Source organism: Gobius niger (assembly GCF_951799975.1).
Source record: "Gobius niger genome assembly, chromosome: 7".
In the NCBI taxonomy this organism is placed as follows: domain Eukaryota; kingdom Metazoa; phylum Chordata; class Actinopteri; order Gobiiformes; family Gobiidae; genus Gobius; species Gobius niger.
The window spans coordinates 10714966-10733733 of NC_136858.1; the positions used below are offsets into that span (position 1 = coordinate 10714966).

Consider the following 18768-nt stretch of genomic DNA (forward strand, 5'->3'; position numbering starts at 1 on the left):
TTAGTGATCATGAAAGTCTATGATTCAGTGTTCAAATAGCTGTTATCTTGTTGTCCCAAACCTCCCCCTCTGACTAGGGCGCGAACCCTCCATCTCCAGTGACACTCGCACGGATTCATCCACCGACAGCTACACTTATCGACAGCCCTCCCACTCGCACCATGAGTCCCTGGCCAGTCACTACTCCTCAGACTCCCAGGGAACAGTCATCTGCAGCGAGCGCACGGACGCAGCTCTGCGCTCCTCCTTCGGCAGTCTGGATACCTTAGGTACGGCTCAAAGTGTGCAGTTCATTAAGTTAGAATAGGATCCAAATATGGTTCGACCGGAGGTTTAAAGGTGCGTTGTGAAACTTTTTATGTGAAAGAAAAACTTGATTTTGTTGCGTATTTGAGTTTTACGTGACCCACGGCTGTGTGGGTGCTTAGCATGGCACCTTTATTTTCCATCACAGAGGCCTCTATAATGCTCCAGGATCAGTTTTGGTTTCTGGTCGTGAAAGCCTACCATTACCTACCAGCATTATAGAGGCCTCTGTGATGGGAAAGTAAAGGCGTCATGCTTACCACTCATCCCAGAAATGTATAATATGAATTGTATCATAATTGGATAGTTTTTGCTCTGCCCAAATGTGAGGGTGTTGCCGTTTCTCTCCCAGATCACACTGTGCCATTTCATGTCATTAGTCTCACCAGTGTCTCATTGTGCTGCATGCCTCTGTAAACGTGTTCCATTACTTGTTGTCGCTAAGGCCACGTGACGGACGGTGAGCAGCAGCAGCAGCAGCAACAGCACTCTCTGAGGAAGGGAGGCGGGGCCGGGGAAAAGAGGCGGAGCTCTAGTCGCCCATGGCGATCTAAACCTGACCACGAAGCTTCTTTGGCCGGTTACCACAGTGAGGGTACGCAGTACTGGGGTCACTCAGAGGGACGGGGTGTAGACTAAAATGTAGAGTGTAAAAATCCATTAAATATTTATCAATAAGGATTTATCACAAAGTAAAATAAGGCTCCTAGGACAGCTACTTGGCTGTGCGTGCCCTTATTCTACTTTTTCTGAACCAGCACGCCACCTAAAATATTTGGGATGTGCGTGTCTTTGATCCATCAATAAGGATTTACACCAAATGATCTGCGTAATGAGGACAGTCTCAGTCAGCAATAGCATTATCAAAAGCTGCTGGACAATGCGAAATAACAGGTGCAAGTGAAGATCTGCCCAAGTCATGTGTCTCTGTATTTGGTTCATTCATTTGTGTCTTATTTCCCCATTTTCCCTCATTATGCACGTGTTTTGTTTTACTTAGACTCCATCTTGGTGTCAGATTGCCCTCATCTTTGTGTTTCCCACAGATTGCCCCTGAGAGTATGGGTCCTTATTTCAATCATTTTATTTAAGAGCATTATTAAAGCCACATTGCGAAGCATTGCAAGTTGCATTCATCCAATCCAAAAGTTGGATATCAAAAATGTTGAAGGCTCGCGTTTAATTTTCGCTCGAGCACAATCACTTTTATAGCAAACATGCAGCCCGTGGGCCGGATCTGGGCCGCGAGATGATTGAATCCGACTCCTGCCCTGTAGACCGTAAATTCCAGAGTATGTAAAAAAAAAGGAAGTCTCGAGCCCATTACTGTGCGGAGTCATGAATTTTTAAAGAATAACCAGAATGCTCATTTCAGCCGCTAGGGGGCAGCTTAAATTTAAAAAAAGGAAAGATTTTCACACATGTCCAGCAGAGGGCACTGACATAATGAGAGATCAGGATATGAGGAACACATTATAGCCAGTGGTAAATGGACAGTTACTACTTATTTACTGCTTTGAGAAACTTGTGACACAGGCTTGTAAAGTGCAATACAAGTGTAAGCTGTTATTGATTAGGCTACAGTCAAGTTGGCTTTGACCAAATCACAGCTCATTATTATTATTCATTTATTGGAAAAAATTGTTCTCTATAGTATTTGCCTGTTCTGCTGAATTTCGGCCCACGACCCAAAATGAGTTTGACAGCCCTGCTTAAGACGACCTAGTACGACGAAGATTTTGCCAAGCTTGTTCCTCATTGATAATTACAAGAAGTGACCCTGCGGTGGTTGCCTTGTTAGCATTAGCTAGCATTGGCATTGTGTCCGCAAACTGTTCTTAAGCAGCTCCTTCACTGAACAGCAGTTAAACTTGTGACTGTACATGAAACAAAACATATAATTCATGCCATCAATTTATTGCTCAGCTTGTTTGTAGTGTGTGAGGTGAAAATAATCACCAACACGCACTCATCGCTCTTCTGCCCCTCATGATGCTTAGGAGAGACTCTCAAGGAGCAGCAGGCCCCCCGCCACCGGCCCAAGCCTTCCTCCTCATTCTCCTCATCCACCAGCCGCCTGCGCGAGTTCAAAGAGACCATGAGCAACATCATCCACAGCCGCTCCCTCTCCGCATCGTCGTCCTCTTCTTTACCCGCCGCCCCTGCATTAACCTCCGAAACCACCCCCAACAGCCACCACCTCCCTGCGGGCAAAGCCACCGCCGCCCCCACCTCCTCCTCCGCCAGCAAAGACTGGGAGGCGGACAGCACGAGCAGCGAGTCAAAGTCCAGCGGATCGGGCGCGGGGAGGTACCGGCCAGCGTGGAAGCCCAAGAGAGAGGCCCTGAACATAGATAGTATTTTCACCAGGAGGCGACAGGCAGGATACAGCCCGCTCGGAGCGTCTGACGGAGCAGCGACGACTGAGGAGGCGCAAGCAGGGTTCCCAATCAGAGGTGAGTAATGTCTATTTCAACATGGCTCTTTTAGTGGAGCGAATTCACCTCTTAACCCCCGCCTTAACCAACCACATTTCCTCTACTTAGGCTATACCCAAAACTAAAGCCCCCTAAAAATGTATAGGTGCCATTTCACAAGATGGTTTACCGATTACTTTTCTTTGTTGGCAATCGTTTTTAGTTAGCATTTACAAACTACAACAAGATTTTAAGAATTTCTTATGGTTTGCAGAAATACTGTTTTATCAAAGTCACAAAAATTTAGACATAATTTAATGCATTTTTCTCAATATTGCCTACTCTTTTTTTTTTTTCTTTTTTTCACGCAGCGCAAGAAGAAAACTCGCTAAGTAGGCCCGGCTCTTCCAGGACCCTACCGAGCTTGAGCCACCGAGGAGGGAGCGCGGACCTGCCCCCTCCACCGCCGCCTCCCAGGCTGATACAGAGGATGGAGAGCGGGTACGAGAGCAGCGAGAGGAACAGTAACAGCCCCGTGAGCCTGGACCTCAACCCGGGGGACAGGTAACTCTCCACTTGTTTTGCCTCCACTCTGAAGACTTAATGAAGGCATCAAAGAGATCAAATTAGTCCCGTCTGTGATTGCGTTTTTTATGTTGGCAGAAGCTCTACAGCCAGGATTTTAAGTGGGAGTGTAAAGAGTTAGAGCTTTTTATCATGTCTTTCAAATTAAATCTTTCCCTGAGGCTGCTCTTAGTGTTGCGCGGCAGCTCCCAAAAAGCTCCTCCTGATGTCCGATGTATCCAGGAAATGCTTTCCTCACCTCTCCATCTCTTACTAAGCTTATTCCTTTCATCATGAAGTAAAAACACTCGCCATAGCTGCTTCTCTTTTTTTTCCTTCTTTTTTGTTTCTTACCAACAGGGTATAAGATGGTGATAAAGATGGGTTTGAGATAATTACCAAACATCTGCAAAAAGCAGATTAGGTTAGCAGGTTAGCATTAGCATTAGCCGCACTCAGTAAACAACATTGTCTAGCATCTGTGTGTATTTAATGAGAAAAGTATTGTCTAATATCGGATTGGGGATTTGGTTTAAGCACTCGCCCGCCGTGAGATTTGATATCGATGTCTGTATTGAAACAACCCTGATTAAAATGTTATCTTTGTAGGGAAAGTAGCATGAAGAAGCCTTCCTCCTCCTCTTCCTCTGGACCCTCGTGGAACAATGTCCGGTCAAAGAGTAGCGGGGCCCTCCTGCAGGACGTCAACTCTGCCATTAGCCCAGGTATGACAACATTGATGCTTGGATAATTAAGGAGAGTGCTGAAATACCTGTATCTGTGTTGTTGTGGTTATTTTGTGTAGCGCCTCCTCCGAGCCGCAGTGAGCTGGATGAGCTGCAGGAGGAGGTGTTGAGGAGAGCCCGGGAGGAGGAGCAGCAGAGGCGTCAGGAGAAGGAGCAAGAGGCAGCTCTGGGCTTCAACCCCAGGCCCAGCAAGTACCTGGACCTGGACCAGCTGCAGATACAGGGTACGGACTAACACCCGAGCTGCAGAACAACCGGAATGTTCCGCATTGAACAGCTGAAAGGCCCACACACAAAGGGAGAGTCTGACCCTGCAGGAGTGAAAACACGTGCCACAGCCAGTCTGGCATTTTGGAAATTACTTTTGAATACAGAATGAGTCAATATAGAGTTTTGAAATGCTTAACCCCCACCTGAACTGAGCACATTTTCTCAACTTCAGTATTACCCAGATCTAAAAGCTTCTTGAAAAAGGCCTCGAAGTAGCAACAAAAATGAGGATGAAAACACAACAAAAATGTCACACACAAAAAAACGCAGCAACAACGCGATAAGAAAGTCAAGATCAGTTTTGCAGGTCTTAGCTTTCAAATGAGGCATTACTCTGGCCTATAGGCTGTAAGCTCCAGTCAAAAAGGCTTTTAGATTTGGGTAAAGTGCACTCGTTTCAGGTGGGGGGAGGTAAGAGGTTACGTTGACCTTGTGACTTGTTCCGCAGTGTAACTTTGACATCATTGCTGTTTGTTAATGGTCAGGTAAAGGCGACCGCTTTGAAAGATGTGTGTCTGAGGCCGAGCTCCTGTTGGACCAGTCCGTGTGTCTGGAGCAGGCGGGAGAGGTCGCAGCCGCTCTGACCGCAGTCAACGAAGCTGTGTGTAAGTATTCTCCCATCTGCCCCCTCTTTACGGGGTCAAATACGAATAAAACACACGAGAGTCCACAAGAAATCCCTATAGTGTTAACCTGTAGACAGCCCCACTCCATCAGGCAGCAACGATATTTTCTGCTAGATTATGTTTTTCCTCGTTTTGATATTTTCTGCATGGGATTAATTTGAACAAACGTGGATGTGAATTGGTCAAAGTGTGTTCTTTGTAACATTGTTGTGCATGGATTTGATTTAACCATTTCACTGACAACCATTTAAACTGAATGGAAAAATATCAAAACACACACGTACTACAGTGAGTCTCATACTTCATCTAAGAATTAGTTTATAGTATGTAATTTTGCACTTCTGGGACAAAGTAATATGTGTAATATCAAATTGTATTTTTTTTTAGAATGAATCAATTTGGCTCTATGCACGGAATGTTTTTGCCATCTTTTTAAAATTGTATTCATTGTTCACATCAAAATCATTTAAAATTTAATATCGGTAAACTTTTAACAACAGCTTGAAGTATTTCTAATTATTTCGAATTAATTTTGAGGCTAAACAACAATGCAAAGGGTATGTGTATGATATCACAACATTTTCGCCAACTTCCTGTTAGTGTAAAAAAAAAAGTGAAAATATGTTTTTAAACATTTGTTAGTGTCAAATTAACGCTCGCCTTTAGCTTCAAGGCTAAAACGGCTACTGACGCCTCCATCGCTCAAGAGTTTACATTCTGTGTAAAGTTTTTAACACAAATAATTATCCCACAGCTGCATGTTTTCTGCCACATACTCTTTGAAAACCTCTTAACCACTTAACTCCCCTCTTAACCAAGCACATTTTCTCCAGTTTGCCTAAGTACTTCTCGACTGGAGCTTACAGCCTATAGGCCAGAGTAACGCCTCATTTGAAAGCTAAGACCTACCAAACTGATTTGTCCTCGCATTGTCCTAGCGGTGTCGTTGTGTTGTTGTCACTATTTTGACGCCTTTTTCAAGAAGAAAAGTTGAACTGGAGAAAAGGTGCTCAGAGAGGTTCAGCAAGACAGATGAAGTAGGACAGAAACACTGACAGGAAACTGTTGTTTCCCTTGGAAGTTAGCATCGTGTTAAAAAGCAACATTCCTTGCACAGAGCCTGTATATCTAGCCATTGAAAACTATCAAAACAACATATTTGCTTTTTCATTTTTGGGAAAAGTTTGCGATCCACTAAAATACTCCCACGCCCCACTTTTGGGTCCCACCCGTTGAGAACCACTTCAGTAAACAACACATAATCATTTAAGTTGGCTTGTTTTACGTTGTAGTTTTGCATGTACTCATCATGATTTATTTTCCTCATATTCCTTTCTTTCCTTTGGTCGTTTGGTTTTCCTTTTTTTTTTCCTTCATGTGGATGCGTGGTGGCTCGGCCGCAGCCAAACTGCGATCAGCCGCAGCCCAGTCTGGAGCCAGTAGTCACAACCGGCTCCAGCGCTGCATAAGGAGAGCCCGCGGCCTGCAGCAACGCATGCAACTGCAGCAGCGCCACTTAGAGGCAGGCAGCAGCAACAGCAGCAGCCCAGAGCAACAGCAGGAGGAACCCAGGTATTGCAGTAGTCCGAGTAGAGCTTCCAGAGATAACCAATGTACTTCAGTCCTGAATCCGGACACTTTGCAGCGCTTGAGGAGGAGTTATAGACTTTTAAGAATTAACTCAAACCATTTTACCGACATAAAGTTACGTTTTTGGAGCTTGTTCTCTTGTGAAAAACATGAACTATTTTTTAAATTTACACAGTTTCAAGATATCCTGATGAATTTGCTTCTTCTTCAACTGCCGAAGAGCTCCAGCATGTATTTCCTGGTTTATGTTGTGTAATAGATTGAACACAAAAAAGTGGACACATGCGTAATTTACGTTTTATCATCAAATAATGTTTATCTAAGAGCACTCTAAAACACAGGGACCGGGGCTGGTGAGGCAGGCAGCTGCTGGAATGACAGAGTAAAAACAAGCTTGGAGTTTCAGCCAAAAGAGTGTCGAGCAAATCCATGGCGGCGTGATGAATACTCTTGAGCGCAGAACTGCTAAAATCTGATGCAGTGTTGGATTATGAGCCTTAAAAAATTGGAAAATTTAGGAAAGACGTTATGACGTAGTTTAAAAAATGTAAATTTCACTAATTTCTCTGAAGCTCATAAGCTCATAAGCCCACACTGAACCATGTTCAGCGCTCAAACGACATTGATTTTGGTGCCATCGTTTTGTTGACATGCCTTTAGCAAAAAAAGGTGGCTTGAATCTAAAATATAAGAAAATAGTCTTTCCCTTCCAAAACAGGTGTTTTAGAAAAAAAATCATAGCAAGCCATCTGATTGGTTGAGGACGATCTAAATCTAAACTTAATTTAAAAAGTGTGTGAACATTTCTGAGCTTGTTTTGCTTGTGTGATGAGTCATTTGCACCTTATTCATGGGGCGCGGAGCTCAGAGCGGATGCTTGCAGGTCGGTCACGTAAGTGAGCTGTTGACTCATTGTAGGTGTGAAGCATGTGGAGAAAGTGTCATCTCCCCGGGAAATGATCTCAGAACTCACATTTGATGGCACCATCTGTCCCAAACACAACACATACTGTAGCCCCTGAACCTTTGATTCAGGTGCTACTGGCCACGTCAACAGAGGAGACACCATGTTTTAGGAATTATGGGAACACTTTATTATTTTTTTTGCAATATTGCTTACATCACATTTGCCGTTCCGCTGTGGCACGGTAACACAGCTAGAAGGTTCGGGTTTACATGTTCACCTTGTGTCTGCTCCGGTTTCCTCCGGGTGCTCCGGTTTCTCCTACCACTAAAGCTAAAAACTAAATAGGTTCATCCTCCGGCCAGGTGGTTGGAGACCATTAGTCTGGCTTCACATCTGGAGATCTGACCCAGCGGCATTAAGGATGGGTCAAATGCAGAGATCAGGGCGGACGGGAAGGATCTAGTTAATCCCAGTAATTGTGATTAATTGCGAAATTGCTAATCAAGCAAGTTGCAGTATAAGGTTTTGGTCAAGTCGAAGTGAAATAAGCAAATAGAAGCATGAAAACAAGGTTAAAAATATTGTGTTGCTTTTGCATCTCTGGGGCTTCTCTTCTTGATGTTACATCCTTGCAGTCTGTAAAATAGATTGATAGTTGATTTGTTCTAAATGAGATAATGCATGGCCTACTTTGCATCATGAGATGACTAGTTTGTGGCCGCCTGAGCAAAATGTACTTTGGTATTGATGAAGCTTAAAGGGGCTAGATGCAAGTTCGCTGTTTTATACTCACTACTGCCACCTCAGGTCATATGTGTAAGTGCACCTTCTATATTAAGCTTGTGCATGACGGCACTTCGGACCCGAAGCAACATCTTTTTGAGTGACAGTGCAGGATTTTAGAGGCAGTTGTGGTGAACAGGTCTGGGCTCATTCTACAAATTAGGACATTGCTGGAACATGTAGGGGGAGGAAAATACAGAATTTTAACATTTTTTAACTCGTATAGTCCCTTTAAGAGAGTACTGTAAGTACTGTTCCCGTCTCTGCAGCCTCCCCTTGCCGTGTTCGGTCCTTGCCTGAGTTTAAGTCTCCTTTTTAAGTTTACCGTGACCGGGCCCAGCCACTGTAGAGTTTACAAAGTCCAAATCTGGTGCAGAGCTCTGTCAGGGAGTGACACGTTTCTTATGAGACGCTTTCCTCCTCACTCAGCCCCCCAGTGTAGTCGTATTTTAATGTAGCATTTGACTTTCACAGAGCAGGAAATAATGGAATGGAATGGAATGGAATAATGGAAATAAAGAAAAGGGAAACTTTGAATAAGCAGTTTTAGATCAATATAGCAGAATTGATGAAGATATGTTTGAAACCATCAGCGATTACCAAGTAATGAGCTGTTTAATTAATGGATAAATAAACTCCCTTCGCTGGTAAGAAGTTGTAAAGTTCCTCTCCTTTTGTTCTTTGCAGTGAAAAGCTTGTCCCGCTCCAAGTACTTCTGACAGAAGGACAGAGCGACAACCAAGTCATCAGTGAGGAAGAGCCACACCCACCTCCCTCTCCTCCACATCTTGCTAAGCCCCTCCACCTTGCCAGGTCCGCAGACCTCCCCATCGCCAGGCCTCCGTCTCCTCCCTCGCCACGGGAGGAGATCACACACCGAGCCCCGTTATCCCGCTTCGGCAAACCTCTCGCCAACAGCCGCTCGCTGCCTGCCCTGTGCGCAGATGACTGTGTGCGACCGGAGGAGGACGAGGAGGACGGCGCTGTTCCGCAGTGGGCCAGGGCGTCCCCTCCACCTCCCCCTCCTCCTGCTCCTGCGTCAAACAACATCCCCGCCAGAGCACCGTCATCAACTGTAGTCCTGCCCGGCAATCCCACGCGGAACTGGTCGTGCCTACAGCCCGAAACACCTCACACCATCACCCAGCCCGGCCGCCAGGACCAGAGACCCGCCCCCTTACCCGTGGAGCGCTGGGCCGAGAACGTCAACAGGTATTACGGCGCCACAAACGAGACGGGAGAGACGGCGGAGGAAATGTCGGAGCTGGATCGTCTGTACCAGGCCAGCCTGCGGGCGCCCAGCACGGACAAAAGCGGCTTCGCCTCGCCACAAGTCAATCACCGGCCAGGTAAAGTAATAAGTTGTGCAAAATCAACTTTTTAGAGCTTTTTACCATGTTACAAATTTTGTTATTCCCTCATCAAAAACCAAGCCTGGAGCTGTGTTTCGTGCAGCTCGCACATCTTTGAGTAACCTAAATTCCAGGTTACTAGTAAATTCTCTTGCTTTAAGCTTAAGACTTTCTTTTTTACTCTTGATTGAAACAGCTGCCCAGCAAAGGGGAACAAGGGGAGGGTGTGGGAGGGGCTTATGTGAATATCTGGAAGTGACACGACTGGATATTTTGTTTCAGATTAATATTGCATTTCTAGCCAAATCTAAGTGTTTGCGATGATTGCCAAATACCTGCATTATACTCCCTCTTTAATATGTTGTCATGGCAACATTATGCTTTTGTCCAGGGTTTCCACAGGGCATGAAAAAGTCTCAAATCATGTGTGATATGTTTACGAAATGAAGGCATCACATTTAATTAGGTTTTAATTAAATGTAATGCCTTAATTTTATTTTATTTTTTTTAACCTTTTTCATTACTCAACTATTTTTACGGCTTAAGTTTGTGGAAAAAGTTTGGTGCAATGTTTGCAAATCTTAAATGAAATAACTTGTTTGTGACATTAAACATGTTGCATTTGGGCATTAAAGTGGCATTACAAAGCTCTACATTTGACTCAACGCTGCTGTAGAATCCCTTTTGTCTCAACAACAAACTTTGTCACAGTGGTTAGAGCAACTTTCTCTGTTGATGCTTTGAAATAATATTTCTCAAGTTTATGTAAAAAGTAATTTATCATTGAACGTTTTCTTTTTAATTAATTAATAATGTACCAACAAACATTAAAAACCTAAATGTGACAAAGTGTTACCTGCCTCTGTCACATCTACTCTGTTTGCTTTTGCAGGTGTGAGAAGAGTGCCGTCAGGATCTGGACGCTCCAAAACTCCCACTGCAGAGATCGAGAGATATGCTTACAGAGCTCCTGTTTCACCTGTGCATAAGGTACAGCTGAAAAGTATTGCCAAAATATCATCTTATCGAGACGGGGGCTATTTATCACATGGGGTTAAATGTCACATTGCTTTCTATAGCCACACTAGTACTGAGCACTTTTTGTAGTGAGAGCTTTCCTTTTGTTAGTGCCATAAACAAAAGACATAGAAGTTAGCTTTGGTTTCAGCCATTTGTTAGCTAGCTTACATTGTTGATTAAGTGGACACTCGTGGGTTAGTCGTCACACGGACCGAGGAGTTATTTGTCCCATGGGGCATAAATAGTGGAGATTCATTATAGATCATTTTGCAAAAAAAACAGTTTGTTCAAATTACACATCTGGCATTGCATTGTGACATTTTTAAAACTTCTTTTGTCCTTCTATCTCATTAAGCAAAAAGTCACAAAGGTTTATCAAATTTCATGTTAACATCAAAAAGTCCATATAAGTTGAGACCATTTACCATTTACCAATAGTGACAACCAACCCCAAGCCCAGCACATGGGGCACATTATCACAGTCGATTTTGTTGTGTTTGACGGTTAATAACTATTTATCTCAATACGACAGAGAAAAGGAAGCAAGGTTTATTTAAAGTCAAGGGTTAAAGCTTTATTGCAGGTCTGACTCTTATACGTTTTTTCTGTTGATGAGCAGTGAACTCTAGAGTAAAAAAGTGTGACAAATGGGCACCGGTCTCCCCAATGTGCTCCTTTTATGAGGTACTAAGGTTGTGCTAATAATCTCAATGGAATCGAAACTGTTCAAAACTTTAACTGGCAAATTGATTCGAAATGAGATATTTCTCCAAGGTCGTGAACTCCCGAGATTAAGTGAGATTAAAACTTGCACTGAAGCTCAGGATGAAACAAACCGTTCCTGTTTGTAGGTGCCGGGTGACGACGCGAGCTACAGCGCGGAAAACCTGAGGCGACTTGCCCGCAGTCTGAGTGGGACCGTCATTGGCACTCGCTCACAAAACCCGGGCTCATCTCACAGCTCCGTAAGTTTCATTTTTCAAGGCACTTATTCAAACCTAGTCACACTTTTGATTCATACAAAGCCGTTGAAAAAAACACATAAATTCAATGTTTGATCAGATCCATCTTAACTGGTGACTAGTACTCACAAATTTAGCACTACACTGCCACCTTGTGTTTAGTGTCCAAACTGCAGTATCCCATGTCATTTATTTGCTCTTCACAACTTGGTGTAAACGCTGTAGTAGGTTTTGTTTCCTTTCTGCTCAGCATATGTCGGAACTCTAGACTATAGCATTAATCTCCACAGAAAGCTTTGTTCGAACACTTCAATCCAAGACGGCAGCGTTAGTTTCACAGCAATTCACAGCTGCTGCCAATCCCTAAAATTCACCTCTGAAGATATTATTTCCCCCTGTTGTTATGGAAGGCAGTGTATTGAAAGTCCGAAACATAACATACCGTAGCTGACAATTTAATGAAAATGGATCAAATCAGGCCTAAAGTCTCTACAGAGCCGTGTTAGCTCTTTCAACTAAAATATTTTGTTAAAACTCCACACGTCTAGGCCTGTGGACATGCGGGAGAAGCTCCATGAAGCAGAGCAACATGATCCAGCATATTTGATTGTGAATAAAATACTATAAATATGGAGTTGGCTAATGATATTATAGATTTAGTCGATTTTACTGGAACATTTCACACACGAAAACTATTGTCAAGGGCAATGCACTACAGGTGTTAACTGACTTTGTCTTGGTCAATGTATTGTTGTGCACTGTCCCTGTCAAATAAAAGCAAACCTTGCCAAAATATTGTAATCGCAATATTGGTTGATGCAATATTCACATTGTAAGACGCCACAATGTTTAGCAAAATCACTGACCTCTTCTGTCTGACTGGGATTTAGACATTTTTGGCCAATACAGCCAAAAACGTCTTGTTTTTAACCCCAAACAAATTGACAAAAACAAACTGTATTTGAACAAACAGTGTACACTGCAAAAGGTAGTCTAGGAAAAAGTTAAATCTTCTTCAAATGAGTACATTTGCTCCTGATTTGAGCTGAGGCAAGATGTTTGCACTTTCGTGAAAAAACAACAACAACAATCGTATGCAGTGCCCTCTTACAGTATAGAAAATACGGCCCTGATTTTGTCTCAATATTCAAGAAAGTTTTGAATGTTATAGTTTTATCACATCATGCAACACCGCAGCTCTAACTAAAAGTAAAACCTAAGTATTTTAGCAAATGTTGAGCTAAATAACATTTATATTGCACATTATTATTATATAGCACAACAACAACTGTTGTTGACCAAAGTGCTTTACAAAAGGTCTACAGAACAAAAATATAAAGAATACACAAAATATATTGCAGCAAAGCACTAACAGCTTTGGCCATGATATGTGATAGACGGTGCTAAAGCTTTGGAGTAGAAAGACTAAGACTAGAACTAAGACTAGAACTTAAAACAAAAATCAGTATCAGTGATAAACAAACCCATATCAGTTGACTTCCACTGAGTCCGGTAGTAAAATCTCTGAGCATGATACAGTCAGTTGTACAGCAGCAGCAGCAGCACAGTGCAGATATCTCTCCTCTCTGCAGCCGCCATCATGTATTCAGCCCTCAGGATACGCCTGGGGCCGGCACATTAAACATTGATAAGTGATTTAGTTCCTCCATTAGGCTTTTAACCCTGGCGCCGACTGCCTGAATCGCAACTGACAGAAGGCTTCAGATATCGGTGTGGAGAAAATTCAGCCCCGCGGAGCCACCGCTGGCTCACAGTGCAGCCGGTCGATATTTTTCAGCTGCCGAAACATTACGAGTCATAAATGTTTGAGGGGAAACAGAGCAGACTTTAACCTGCTGTCGGAGGCGGTTAGGAACTCAGTAAAGAAACTAGACATCTCATGGGAGTGGCTTTGGAACACATTCATTTGATCTACGGACTTTGATTTAGGTTTGGTGTCATCACGTTATTTGATCTGCTGCTGTTTTCAACACTTCAAGATAAAAGCCACATTGCAGAACTTTCCAGGCTACACGTCATATCACAAGAGCTGCAAAACTGTTGCTAAATGATAAAAGCTGATGAAACCAAACATGCTCCTCAGAATGCGCTATATCGGGTTGCATTTTCTGTTGGCCAAAGCTTTCCAGAACTGTTTGGATTGAGGTTTCTAAAACCAAAAATTCATACTTTTTAGAATGCCTTTATTTTTCTATGAAAACACAAAATGACAGAAAAAAGTCATTAAATCAAAATTTTGGGCAATCCTTGGGCAAGACACTTCACCCACCTTGCCTCCGGTGTAATTGTCTGCCTTGGGGACTGCAGATGGAAATTAGCTCCAAGAGCTGAAGTCTTTACAAAGCATCTTTTCATATCCTGATTAATGCTCCTGTAAATAAATGAAATAAAGTGTCTGCGTACACTGGTGTATGAATGAGAGTGAATGGGTGAGTCGTTCCGTGCTGTAAAGCGCTTTGGGCCTGATGAAGGTAGAAAAGCGCTATATAAGTTGAGTCCATTTATCCATCCGTCCATTTTCTTCCGCTTTATCCGGGGCCGGGTCGCGGGGGCAGCAGTCTCAGCAGAGATGCCCAGACTTCCCGATCCACGCACACCTCCTCCAGCTGCTCTGGGGGGACCCCGAGGCGACACCGGGCCAGCTCGGAGACATAGTCCATTTATCATTATCGTTTATCTTTTGCTCAAAAGTTGCACGTTGTGTCGAATTTATTTAGTCCTTATTCCCATGTTTGATTGAATGTTTTACAAATCTTAAATGCCAACATTTTTTTTACATTTGTGGTATTAAAAATATAGTATTTATTTAAGCATTAAATGGCATTATACAGTAAAAGCATTACATTTGACTTGCTGCTACCTGTAGAAGCTCTATTTCAATTTTATTTGGTGGTGGCTTACTAAAACCTTAGAAAATAGATATCTACACAGCCTACAATAATACATCGCTACATGCTACATGCTACATGGATCTACATGGATCTACACCGAGCATTTGCACAAAACTCAGTTGCCCATTCCTTTGATTTCAGTAACCATTTCTGTGCCATTTTTACGTTTTGTCATTTCCCCCTCGACTCAACTCTCATCACTCATCCTTTCTTTTTGTTTTACCTCACGTTTGTCCACACTGAAGGACCCCCCAGTGTCCAGACCCCCTCTCAGGCAGGTCATGTCCGCCTCCACCCTGCCCCGACGCCCCAGCGCCTCCTCTGTGCACTACGCCCCGGCACCTCCCCCCACCCCGTTCACCGCAGACCCCTCACCCCACCTCCTCCTCCACCCACCACCCCTCCACCACCTCCACCATCACCACCGCCAGCATCAGCCCAGACAGCAGCAGTACGGCCCCTCCACACCTGCACCTCCTCCACCGCACCCCCCCACGCAGACATCATCACGGACCCCCGGCTCAGGTACCATCTCCACACCCCAAAGTCACCCACACTTCAGCGTGTGGAAGCTGTAGACGGGAGTGCTTTTTGGTTTATTGTAGCGTTGTGATTTGGGACGTAATCGGTGTATGGGACCGTCCCAAGGTGAACAGCTGAACACGTGCTTGTTAGAACTCTTAAGCTTTGAATTCACAAACCACACTCGCAAAACGTGCTATAAATCTGTTTATCGAGAAATAAGTACAATTTGATTTGAGAAGGTAGGGGGCGTCATGCTTACGGAGCCTAAAAATAGACATAAAAACCTTATTCTGGGAGCCTCAGCTTTGATAAGAATTGTAAGAATTAACCTCTTGCCACCGAGCGCATTTTCTCCAGTTCAGTTTTACCCAAATCTAAAAGCTTCTTGACTGGAGATTTTGCAGCCTATATGAGCCAGTTCAATGCCTCATTTGAAAGCTTCAAAATTGATCTAAACGGATCTCCTCACATTGTTTTTTTTTCACCGTTTTTGTTGCTCTTTTTTATTGTGTTTTGTTGGTGCGTTTTCATCCTCATTTTTGTCTCGTTTTTATCGCTTGGACACTGTTCTCCCAGAAGCTTTTAGATTTGGGTAATGCCAAACTTTGTAAAATGTGGTCTGTTCAGGTGGGGGTTATGAGGCTAAATAATAACAATGAAAAGCAGGTGAAAAGGAGGTGAAAATCTTGACTGGGGCTCCTCCTGCTGGCAGTTGTAGGAAATATTTTCTTCAAAAATAACTTCCAGGTTGGATACGGCGTCGATAATGTTGGATTCTGGGCTTTGAAAATGTGGAGGACAGTTTTTGGGTTTGAACAATGACACAAATGTAATCAGAAAGTACAGAACGAGGCGCTGACACTGTAGAAGAAGAAGAAAAAGCTGTTGTGAAATACTACTACAGGTCTGTCTGTGACCAGGGAACAACGTTATGGTTTAAACCTCAAGAAAGTCCACTTTAAATTTGATAATGAAGTCCAAAATAAACATTTCCTAATTTAAGCACATATAAATTAATTCAACTTGCAGATTTTTACTTAGATTGTAAAAATGGGTGGCCAAATATTCTATAATTTTAACTTATCAAGCTAAGTTTCTCCTTTCTTGCTTTTTTGTTTGAACCAGTCAAAACTTTCAGTGTCACAGTAAGAGCCTCATATCATTTAATTTCAATGCCTAAGGAACAAGTCTAGTCCCTTGTCCATGTAAGGGAAGCACTGTGGAGCTGTGAACCTTAAATGTCATTATATAGTATATATAAATGTAAAGTTGACAGAATGAACTCTTTTTTTTCACCCATGTGAAGTTGAAATTTTCAAGGGGTAGGACCTCTGAACCCTCATCCAGTTCGCAAATGTTGATCTTGTTGAGTGACTCATTATTTTTCAGAATAATAAAAATAGATTTTTGCATAAACGTTAAAGTAGGAGCTGTAAAACAAAGCAGGAGTATCACACACATAAAAGGTGCTGATGAAGAGGCAAAACTTTTAAATATATATATAGATGTAAAAAAATATATATATATATATATATTGCTCACTTATATTTCAGTAGTGAAAATGATTTGTTACATTAGTGATCAGAGATATGGTAAAAATATAGTAACTGTTTTATTTGGTTCTAGCAGAGACCGCTCAGAGTGGGAGAACATGCACTGTTTGCTTCCATCCATGTCTTAACTCTGCTCTGATGATGTTAAATGCTCTGTCCTTGTGTAGGAGCTGGCCCAGCCTTCCAGCAGCAGTTTTTGGCTTTGCCTGACCGGTATCCGACTGTCCCAGGTGAAAGCCTTCACAGCGTCGCGATGAATTACGGCACTCTGCCCCGTGCCCCACGGAGACCTCCCCCATCCCCCACTACCATGTCCCTCCCCAGGTCCAGGGCGGGCTCCAGCCCCGGCGCCGTACCCCCGTCTCTGTATGCCACCCTGTCCCACCCGCCCCGCGCCAGCAACTCTCACTCCAGACAAGCCTCACTTGGCGGTAAAGTGAACGGGACGGCCCCTCACTACTCCCAACACCCCAGGGCTTCAGGAGAGGGCCCCCCGCAACCGCGCCGCCTGGACATCCCACCTGACAGCGACTGGCGGCATGACGCCCGCTACGTTCCTCCCCCGCGTCTGCAGCATCAGCCCCTCCACAGACAGACGGACCCTCGAGCGCACAGCAGGACCCCCCAGCTCTGCTCACTGTGCCGCCATGTGCCCGCGGAGCCCATGCGACCGTACTGCCCCGGCTGCGGGGCTTACGTGACCCGGTTCCGCCACAACAGCTGATCACACCTGTCCCGCACCTGCCAAGCACTAGATTTGTTTACTTTGGATAATGTGCCAACACACAAGACTTATAAAATACAAGAACTCTATTTTTCCTCTGTGTTATTTGGATATCTCTGAAACCTACCTGAAACTGAACTCGTCAAAGCACACTCGGTATACAGTCAAAGGGACGTTGTGTATTCGATGTAAGAATGTTGAGTAGCAAAACTATTTCATTTGAAAATATCAGTGAATGTTTCAAGTAACCTGAATATTAAATACTCTCAACACGCGCCATATGCCACGACATAAAAGAAGTACTTACAGTATATCTAGCTCCATTGATGATGATTGTACGTCATAGATTTTGATTTAATCTTAGATGAAAGTCTGAATGTAAAGCAATAGTGTGCCTTACGCTTTTGTCCCATGGTGAGTCACATTGGCCTTATACATATACTCATCCATGATATAATCTTTATATGAAGACTGCGTGTCTGTTGATATTTACACTGTTAAAGCATTTGGAAGACCAATAATAATGGACTAGTTTATTTTTGTAGCGTCGTCACATGACCGTGCATAGGTTAAGCATCTAACCTGAGTGTATTCTATCTATTATCTACCTACTCTCTTATTTGATGTACATAGCGTGCTGCCATTTCTTTTTCGAGATACTGACTTAAAGTTTGATTTGAACAGCTAATATTTAGCATGTTATTTAGCCTTGTTAATGTAATGTACTGTAAGCAGTATATATATGCAGATCCTTTTAGTGCAGCCACTAAACTGTTGTTTGTTCATTCTGTTTTAGTGCACTTTAGAAGTGTTGCAGATAGATTTGCTTTTGGCTTGTTGCTAGTTACTAAGCATCTCCCATTGTTAAGGGAGTGCTCTCTGTGATTGAAACTGATTCAAACTCAAGTCTGCAGAGTAGACCTGATGCTCAAACAATGACATCACAATGCGTGACTTTTTAAAAATAAAAATAAAAAGAATACAGTTGGACCTCATTTATCTGTAGCCAAAAGAACATGACAATCTCTTAGTTTTGGTTTACTGTGGCAGACTTGAGTTTCATTGTAAACATGTTAATAATTCTCACGTGGAGAGATTATTTTTTCACTCGATCATGTCAAAATTATTTTGCTTCATTAGAGTTACTTATTTTTGATTTTGGAACGTTTGTACGCTATTTTTATATTTCCACTAACATTAGATTGATGAAAATGCTTTCTGATTTTAATTGAAAGTAATCCCAATTGCCCCCAGGGCCGTGTCTTAGGGGTGGCCAGAGGTAGCACAGGCCTCCCTTTGAATCTGACTGGCCGCCCTCAGAAGGGCTGTGGTACAGAGGGCCGGTTCAGTTACATTTTACTTTTTGTATAACTAAACTAAGCACACATGGGGAAATGACCATAAATTGGGACACACCATTACGCCGCCACAGTGTCATCCCAGTGAAACATCTGGACACGCTCCTGTCGCCACAGCTGCTCTTTTGCAGTCTTTTGTGTAAACATTCGGCA

The 18768-nt window shown here is 43.3% G+C and overlaps 1 protein-coding gene across 3 annotated transcripts in view; it reads left to right on the forward strand.

The window, feature by feature from the left end:
• The window catches only part of usp54a (ubiquitin specific peptidase 54a), a 43459-nt gene extending 25255 nt beyond the window's left edge, over positions 1–18204 (forward strand). The window contains exons 10-22 of one of the 3 annotated variants that reach the window (XM_079559856.1): positions 78–269; positions 752–901; positions 2307–2762; positions 3095–3287; positions 3897–4012; positions 4093–4257; positions 4789–4908; positions 6333–6501; positions 8897–9558; positions 10454–10551; positions 11433–11546; positions 14701–14980; positions 16701–18204. In XM_079559856.1, coding sequence (XP_079415982.1) covers positions 78–269; positions 752–901; positions 2307–2762; positions 3095–3287; positions 3897–4012; positions 4093–4257; positions 4789–4908; positions 6333–6501; positions 8897–9558; positions 10454–10551; positions 11433–11546; positions 14701–14980; positions 16701–17257 — 3272 coding nt within the window. In that variant the 3' untranslated portion in view covers positions 17258–18204. The remainder of the gene's footprint in view (positions 1–77; positions 270–751; positions 902–2306; positions 2763–3094; positions 3288–3896; positions 4013–4092; positions 4258–4788; positions 4909–6332; positions 6502–8896; positions 9559–10453; positions 10552–11432; positions 11547–14700; positions 14981–16700) is intronic. The other 2 variants (XM_079559857.1, XM_079559858.1) reach the window with 2 other exon arrangements.
• The last annotated feature ends 564 nt before the right edge of the window (positions 18205–18768 follow it).